The 9,199-nt window shown below is 41.5% G+C and overlaps 1 protein-coding gene across 2 annotated transcripts in view; it reads left to right on the top strand.

Moving 5' to 3' along the window:
• Window positions 1–352: 352 nt before the first annotated feature.
• Window positions 353–9,199, top strand: part of DAZAP1 (DAZ associated protein 1) — a 58,254-nt gene continuing 49,407 nt past the window's right edge. Inside the window, exon 1 of one of the 2 annotated variants that reach the window (XM_070944339.1) lies at window positions 353–743. In XM_070944339.1, the coding sequence (XP_070800440.1) occupies window positions 712–743 (32 nt within the window). In that variant the 5' untranslated portion in view covers window positions 353–711. The remainder of the gene's footprint in view (window positions 744–9,199) is intronic. The other variant, XM_070944331.1, reaches the window with a different exon arrangement.

The following is a 9,199-nucleotide window of genomic DNA, read 5'->3' as shown; positions in this document are numbered from 1 at the left end:
TACCCTTTGTTCTCTAAAACGGAAGTCAGACCGCGTGCCCCACTCTACCCGGTTCCTAACAAAGCGAATAAGTCGCCCAGACGCTCTTGTGCGTGGGCTTCCCTTCCTTTCCCCCGCCTCCTCCTTATCCTCCCGCCCACCTTCAACTACCGGAAACCCCGTAGCAGCCAATGATATTCTTGGCGGCTGTTGGAAGGTGGGGGGGGGGGAGAAGAAAGGAGTCTCGCGACGCTTACCGCGCAGGCGTATTACTCCCCGGCTTCTTCTTCTTTGCAGCGGCGGTTGGTGGCGGCAGCAGGAGACTCGGGAAGGAGATTGGGCGGGGAGGGGGAGGGGAGGAGGAAAGTAAGGCGGCGCGCGCGAGCGAGCGCGTGCGCTTGCGCAGGCGCGCTACGGCGGCGGCGGCTCGCTGGCTGACTGTCGCCGGGCCCCTTTCTAGTGTGAGGTAAAGCTGAAGAAGGCGGCAGCGAGGAGGACGGCGGCGGCGGCGGCGCCTGGAGCTCTTGAGGGCGCCTGTGGCAGGCGGTGAACCCCCAAGGGGGAAGAAGCGGAGGGGAGGAAAGCGGCGTTAGGAAGAGCCGCCACCGCCTCTCGTCGCGGCTCCGCCGGAGAAAGAGAAAAGAAGAAGAGGAGCAACAGCGGAGGGGCAGCTGAGCGGGCCTACCCCCCCTCCCTCCCTCCCCCGCAGGCCATTCTGCCCCCGTCGCCGCCATGAATAGCGTCGGGGGCGCCGACGAGATCGGGTGAGGCGGCCCTTGAAGGCGAAGGAGCTGGGGAGGAGGAGGAGGGGGGGGCACGTGAGGGAAAGCGACAGGCGGCCGCGGGGGGTGGGGGTGTCACGTGGGCAGCGAAGGTTTCCCCCCCCCCGGTCTCACGTGGAGACAGACCCCCCCCACCCGAAAGAGAGTCTCGAGGGGCGGGTGGGGAGAAAGGACCCCCTTTCTCCAGGGCATGGAGCATCCGATGGGGTGGGAGGGAGTCCCCTGCTCGGTGTCTGACTTGAGCCGAAGAAAGCCGGGAAAGCGGAGGGTCGTCAAGTGTGATCTCCCCCCCCTTCCTCCCAGGGGAGCCCCTTTATTCCGCCTCTGGCCCCGATGAAAGCCGCCCTGCTCTCGGGTTTAAAGCGCCTCCGCACCGGCGAAATCGGTGAGGCCTTGCTGGGAATCGTGCAAGCCTTCCTGGTTTGGTTTGGAGAGCCGGGTATATAAAAACACCTCCTATTACTTCTCTTCAGTGAGAGAGAGAGAGAGTTGGGATGGGGATAGGGATCGGGATCGGGATCGCCAAAGTGCTCTTTTTCTCTTTCTCCGGTTAACCCTGATCTCTTCGGCCCTCGCTGTGTTCCAGGGGAAGGAACAGCGTGCCCGTGGAAAGAGAAAGGAAGTTGAGAAAGCGATTGCTGTATTTTTTTAAAAAAGGTCTTCTGTTTGCAGGTAGTCCTCGACTTACGACTGCACTAGAGCCCAGAATTTCTGTGGCTTAAGTGAAACCATTGTTAAGTGAAATTTTTTTTTGCCCCATTTTTTTAACGACCTTTCTTGTCAAGGTTGTTAAGTGAATGTGGCATCCCCTTTGACTTTTGCTTGTGAGAAGATTGCAAAAGGGGGGGGGGGTGTCACATGACCCCCGGGGCAGTGCAACTTCTTAAATATGAGTCAGTTGCCAAGCCTTCGCATTTTGTTCAGATGACCATGTGGATGCTGCAATGGTCGTAAGTGTGAAAAACAGTCATAAGTTGCCTTTTCAGTGTGGTTGTAACTTTGGTCACTAAATGAATTGTTGTAAGTTGAGGACTACCTGTAGTTTCCTTGCTGATAATTGGGGCCAAAGGGCTTGAGAGCAAGATGGAAGGGGTTTGTGTGGAGAGCTGGCATGTAAGGATCTGCTTCTTTCATTTTTCAGGATAAGCAGGTGTGAAAAGGGAGGGTATAATAAAAATGCTCTGTGAAATTATGCATGCTGTATAAAGTGAGAGTGGGTAGAAATGGTTTTCCCAAAAGGCAACTGGACTTTTTTGAAACTTCTAAGAAGGTCCAGTTCCCTTTTGGAAAAAGTTCTTTGGGATAGCCATAACCTGGTGATTGAGAATCTCCATAGACATTGAGAAATGATCTTGTTCATAATAGAGCTATTATTGTGTAAGATTGGGGGGGGGGTGTTGGAGATTCAGGATATTTAAAAGGAAGTGTATGGGATTCATGAAAGATTAAGACAATTATATCTATTAAGGATGGCTATACAACAAAGCAATTAGCGATAGTGAGATAAAACTGGCAATATGAGGAAGCTGTATGGGGTGTTTGGCAGCAAGAATAGTGGGGGTGTTCGTTCCCTAAGGTCATGAAGCAACATCCTGGACTAAATGTGGCAAATTTTGAAGAACAGCCGTTTTTGAGGGAAATCACTATCTTCAGGGCAGAAACACTTAATATTGGGTTACTGAAAGAAATAATGGAGCTGATAGTTGCATTTTAGTTCAAGCCCTCAGTAGTTGGGAAGAGTGTTGTGGTACTAGAGAAATACATTTTCTTTTCCACATTTGGCGTGAAGAGACAAAGGAGGCCAGAGGAACTGTGGTATCAGGCTCCTTCAGTTGTGCGGTGACATGCGATCATATGCTTCGACTTGTTTGAGCCTGGTTCTAGGGTCCATCTCTTCTGCCACATATTTGAGAAGTTAAATTAAACTACCCAGGGTTTTTGTATATGTTTATGTCTTTGTGTAGTACTGAAAGGTCGTTTGAAACATTTTTCAGTGCTCTCTATTTACTACTATGTAATCAAAATATAGACTAAATTACCTGTTATGTAGTCTATCTGTGACCATGTACATAATGGAGTTTTCTGTTACAAATGTTGAAACCCAGTCTGCTTCTGGGTACTGGGTTTCTAACTTGGCGTCTCAGTGTTAAGACTAGAAAGGTCCCAAGGTCATAAGGTGATCAGCCTTACAGGGGAGAATCTGCAACTGTTCTTTTGTCTTCCTTGCATTCTATAGAAATGCAGAATTCATCTAATTCTCTGGTTTCTTTGCATTTTTAAGGGAGATATTGGCCAAATTAGCAATGACTTTCACCTCTTTTTTTTTTTTTAGCATAAACGATTCTTCATAATATTGGGACGTTTGCTGCTGTTACAGTATTATGTATCCTGTTGTTGATGGAGCTTGACAACCTGTATAGAACATTGGTGACTCAGTACTTCTAATGAAGTCTGAGTGTATTCCTCTTGACTTCCAAAAGCATGAGTGGCTTTGGAAATCTGTATAAGAAGTTTTGAAATTAATATAAAGCTTTTATTTTGGCGGCTCTTTTGATTTTTCTGCCAGCCCTTCTGGGCATCCATGTTTTTTGTTCTTGGACATATATCCACATAATAGTTTCTACCCAGAGAATGTCTGAATTTGCAAAAGGTAAAGAGCTATCAATTCTGTTTCATAAAATCTCAACTGATTTTATATTTTTATTTTATAATCCCAGTATAGTTCATCAGTTGTGTCATTTTGTATGTTTTCCTTAATCACCCTTTTCCAAATATTGTGCAGAATGTTGGCAGTGTATGTAGGAAGGGAGCTATAGGAACACTTTAAATTGTCACAAATTCTTTCTGCTGATAGTACAATATATTAAGTATAGATAACTCAGAATTGGAACCTTGACATACTGTACTAACATGAAAATAGTTTGTTTAAGCTGAAGATTTGCCATGGTTTTATCATAACAGCTACATTATCAAAATATATTTAATTTTGAGCATTCAAACAATATAAATATATCAAACTAAATAAGCACTTACAAATTAAGCCACAGTATATCCCAGGGCAGGAAATATGGATGCTGCAAGTAGTTATGAGGTTTTATACTTGGAATCATATACTGCTTTTTTTAAAAAAAGGGACTAGAACTCCTTTATAAGAGCATATACAAAATACCTTAAAGCAGCCACATTTTCCCTCAGTTTATCACAGTTGCTTTGAAAAGCTGTTTTCTGCTGCTTTTACATGTGTTGTGTGCATGCATAGTCACTTTGCTTCTATGTGAAGAATATGAAGGAAAGTAGTTTCAAACAAAGGTGACAGAAAACAGCTTCCAGAGCAAACACCCAAGCTTGGAAGAAGAAAAAATGGCCCAGTGTTGAGAAAAGGTGCTTTTGGCAGTGATCCTATATGATCTAAAGCTCCTTTATTAAATCAAACAGTCAAAACCCATTTTTTCCTTGTAGCTTAGCTTTTGGCTCTCAGTTGATGAGACCAAATGACATTTCTCATTTTGACTTTTACTGTTGTTGTTGTTTTTTATTTATATGCCGCTCTTCTCCGGAGACTCAGGGCGGCTTACAATGCATTAAGCAATAGCCTTCATACTTTTGTATATTTATACAAAGTCATCTTATTGCCCCCACAAACTGGATCCTCATTTAACCTACCTTAGAAAGGATGGAAGGCTGAGTCAACCTTGAGCCTGGTGAGATTTGAACTTGCAGTAATTGCAGGCAGCTGATGTTAATAACAGTGCTTTAGTCTGCTGCGCCACCAGGGCTCTTGCCTCTCTTAAGTGCTTAGATTTACATTTTAAAGTTTAAGTGCATTGATACAGATATATTCCTTTTGGAAAATAGTTTTGCCTTTCCATTTTAAAAATTGAGCCTCACATTACAAGAATAACTAGTGTTCTTGAAAGTGTCTCATTTGAAGTGTATTTAAATTTTGTATATAGTTGAAAGGAGATTATAGAGAAATGACCTAGATTTATCAGTTGTTTATGATTCAAAGGATTTCCTCTGTGTGGTTGAGTCAGAAAAAGTTGGGTTTTATAAGAAGGCTACAATGTCCAAAATCACAGGTTTTGGACAGCTTTGCTAGGTTTACTATATTGTCCAAGCCCAAAATGAAATTTTGATTTGACCTTAGTGTTTGGTGAATCTAGTCATTGCAATTTGTAAATAAACACAAGTAATAGTGATAACCATGGCTTAAAGTAATCAATGAACTAAGTCAATGTATGTATGTTCAAGTAATAACCCAGAGAGCTCCCTATGAAAGAGCTGGATCTACTCTAGATTTTATTCCCAATAGCATCTCAGAGATATTTTTCTTAGCCATATAGGACATTCTAGATCATGATGCCAATATAATACTGTACAATCTCAGACTTGTACAAGAGTACAAGTACAAGACTGTCATTTCAGTTCAAGGGGCTAAATTTGCAGATGTCTTTTAAGATATTTTATACATTATGATAAATATACACGTGCTTTAAAATAGCATTTCTAGCAACCATTCTGTCAATTGTGACATCATTCTGAATGTTAAATAAGATTTTTAAATGCCTATTTTGGGGTTCTGATATCAGTAGTATTAGAGTGAACATATTTTAAGGTTTGTATATATTTGCATAATCATTTTATATGAGCTGGCGGTTTTTTTTATTACAGTAATAAAATACTGGTAGCATATAAATTTAATAAATAACAGATTATTTTGTTAAATATTTATCTTAGTATGTAGTATTTATTTTACATTTCTATGTATATAAACCACATAAAATGCTTCCAAGTATACAACATCTTAAACAATACATTATATAATAATAGTAATAATAATGTAATCCAGTCTAAACTCTGGCTGACTATGTGACCAACCATAATAATAATAAAGGAAACACTTTTAAAAACAGTTTAGATAAAGAAATCATGATTAAAGCTTATCAGAGGATAGTTACTGTTGAAGCTGTTAAGCCTGATGCTGGAAAGATTTGAATCTACTGCTGGAGGGGCAGTGTCTCCCTGAAAATAAGCCCTAGTGAATGGGGTGAGTGTGCTCAGCACAAGAGGTGGGGAGCATACATGGGCCAATGGTGTCCGGGAGCAGCCGCAGCCCATGCATCACAGGTGAGTTGATTACCTGTCCAAGCAGCAAATGGAGGCATGGCAGGGTGGAAGGCAGGCAATCTGAACACACTGCGTGGGCTGTGAGAAAGCCAAGAGTTCGTGGGCTGGAGCAGCCGGCCGTGGGAGGCTCGTCTTCGCACAGCAACACCGGCAGCAGACAGACAGGTGCAGGGGGAAGGCAGGCGATCTGGAGGTGCTGCATGGGCCACGGGAAAGTCAAGAGTCAGTGGGCCAGAGCGACCAGCCGGCCGTGGGAGGCTCATCTTCATAGCTCTCAGCTTCCCTGTGGCCCATACAGCACGTAGAAATCACCTGCCTTCCACCCCGTGCCTCTGGCCTCCGTCTGCTGCTTGGACAGGTAATCAACTCAACTCTGCACAGCCCTCAGAGTTGGCTGACCAAGGGATTGGTGAGCTGCAGCTGCTGCTGGAAACAAACCCACCCTCCCCCTCTGTGCTTGTTGCCTCTTGTGTATGCGCTGGTGGGCAGGGCACCCAGCTGGCTGATCACTCTGAAATTGTGCTTCCCAGAAAAAAAGCCCTAGTGCTTATTTTGGAGCCCCCCCAAATATAAGACTGGTTCTTATTATCAGAGAAACACAGGTAGTGGTGTCAGTTTCTTGAAGTAGGCATCAAGGGAGGTTTGGGCATAGCTTTTTTTGAAAAAAAATATTTTTTATCTCATCATAAATGGCTTTGTAGCAATTCAAGCTCTCTGCAATTGTGTGTTTAACTTTGTAAACCACTCTGTTTCAGGATCCTGCTCCTTTAACTTTGCCATCCTTGCTTCAATGAGACAAAAGTCTTCAGCTAAGCCTTTTGTCAAAACCTTTTTCTGATTTTGGATTTGTATGCCCCAGTCTTCTTCCACAATTGCTATCAATTGTTGCTTTAATTCCATACGATCTTTATTGGTTTATTCTTCATCCCACGAATCAGCAATATTTTTGATGGCATCATAGATATTATAATTCCTCCAGAACTCCTTTAAGCTCATCACATCATGTTGGGTAGCCTTAACTGCTTGTGAGAAGGTTTGCCATAAATAGTAGCCTGACTCCCTACACCATTGGTTGAAGTAGCAGTGTGGTGTTGGAGGATAAAAATAACCGTCTTTACATTGGGGTGAAAGTTATGTAAAGTGCCTGGATGTCCATCACCAATGCTTTATCAAGCACAAGGAGAATCTTAAAAGGAATTTGCTGGGTCAAGCAATAGCATTCAACAAATGGTTCAAGAACCATTCTTGAAAAATGGCAATTATAACCCAGGCCTTTGCATTTGCTTTCCAAATAATAAGAAAAGATGCTTTAATTATACAGTAAAGTGCTCTCGGATTTAGGCAGTTACAAACAAGCAAAGGCTTGAACTTGAAATTCCTTGATGCGTCATCCAAGCATTAACAATAGTCTATCCTTCGATGCTATACACCCTGGTGCACTTTACAATGTAGGTCTTTTTAGGAGCCCCCCCCAAAATAAATAAATAAATAAATAAATAAATAAATAAATAAATAAATAAATAAATAAAATAAGCCACTCTCATCTACATTAAATATTTGGTCTGGGAAATAACTTTCCTTAATAATAAACATATTAGGAAAATCACATCAGTGATTAACATCAGCACTTGCTGTTTCCGTTTGCACTTTAATGTTACGTAAATTTGCCCTCATTTTGAAATGATTGAACCTTCTCCCAAAATAGTCTTCATCAAAAATCACCTTTATTTGCTGCCCCTGCAACTTTGAGTCTTTTCTTGCAGTAAAGTAAGGCTAATAAGTATTTGATGCTGATTTTGATTCTCTAGCCAAATTATCAACAACCTTTCCATTTAGGTGATTAAACCACTGCATTGCTTAGTAATAATTGTAGCTTTCACCAGGACAGAGGCTATACATTCTCCATTGTTCTTATCTGTTAAAATTGTTCAGATTATTGATTATTAGGCTGTAGCCTAATGCTCTTTGAACATTTGATGGCATTTCACCTTTTTTGGGATGCTTCATTACTTCCATTTTATTTTCAATGGTGATCATTTTCTTTTGCTTTGATGCATCACCAGCATTTGCATTGCAATTTTGTTTTGGAGGCATGGTCAATAGAGAAAAAACTGGAACGTGATATGACTCAAAATGGCAGGCAACGTTCTTTTATCAGGATTCTATGGATTTTTTTTTAAAGAAAATTAATATGGTCACTCTGACAGTTCAAAGCTTATCTCTATGAGTCTGACTTTTCTTCAAACCAAAATTTAATCATTACTTTTTTTCTGGGTTGAGTTTCAACTTGTTTGGCAGCTATTTCTGGCTATAATCTAGCTGCCAGTATCAAACTGGAATTACAGACCCAAGAAAAAAGGAAGGAAGGAAGGAAGGAAGGAAGGAAGGAAGGAAGGAAGGAAGGAAGGAAGGAAGGAAGGGGATCAAGTATAGAGATCTCTATTTGAATACAGATAGTCCTCAGTTTACAATAATTTGTTTAATGACCAAAGTTATGACAGCACTGAAAAAAGTGGTTTATGGCCATCACAACATCTCAGCCATCACATCAATAATTGGATGCTTGGAATGGACATGTATTTCCGGAGGTTTCAGTGTGTCTGAAACACATGGATCGCCATTTATGATCTTCATAGGGAGTTCCGTTAAGCAAAGTTAATGGGGAAAGCCAGATTCACTTAATGATTGCAGTGAAAAAGATCATAAAAATCAAGCACAAATCACAACCACATCATTTAGCAATGAATGTTTGGGTTCCAGTTGTGGTTGTAAATCAAGGACTATCTGCAATTTTAAAAGAATTAACCTGTCTGTATTTTAAACAAGATTGAAGGCCTATAAATCCTTGTGGTAAAGTTCAACTAACATTCAATCACATGTTCAATCACTGGAATTCAGTTCTCATGATTCATCTCACACCGTCTTGAATTTCTCACATGTTACATGTGAAGCATCTATCCTACTGCATAAAGAGTTCTTAAGCGTGCTCTGCCCTTTCTGCACTGAAAAGCCTTTAAAGCATTTATTTAAAGCAATTATTTATTTAAAGCAATTTAAATTCATTTAACGTGAATCTCTTGCATGAGAAGCAGCAAATATAAAAAAAAATACAAGATAAGATTTACTTTGGATCATACAGATAGGTTACTTTAGAAATTATAGACTAGGATTGTAAAATTTGTTTCCGATGAAAAATATGGAAGAAACCAACTTCCAGCAAGGGAAACCCAATTCAGAACCCACTAGAACTCAGTTCACATTGAATAATTCGTCTCTCACTGTCCTGAAGGTAGCAAAATGTTCTGGCTAGA

Source organism: Pituophis catenifer, unplaced genomic scaffold (assembly GCF_029215685.1).
Source record: "Pituophis catenifer annectens isolate HBS135680 unplaced genomic scaffold, rPitCat1.0.hap2 SCAF_1, whole genome shotgun sequence".
Taxonomy (NCBI): domain Eukaryota; kingdom Metazoa; phylum Chordata; class Lepidosauria; order Squamata; family Colubridae; genus Pituophis; species Pituophis catenifer.
Note: the sequence above shows the minus strand (reverse complement) of the source record. Positions and strands in the feature narration are given on the sequence as shown.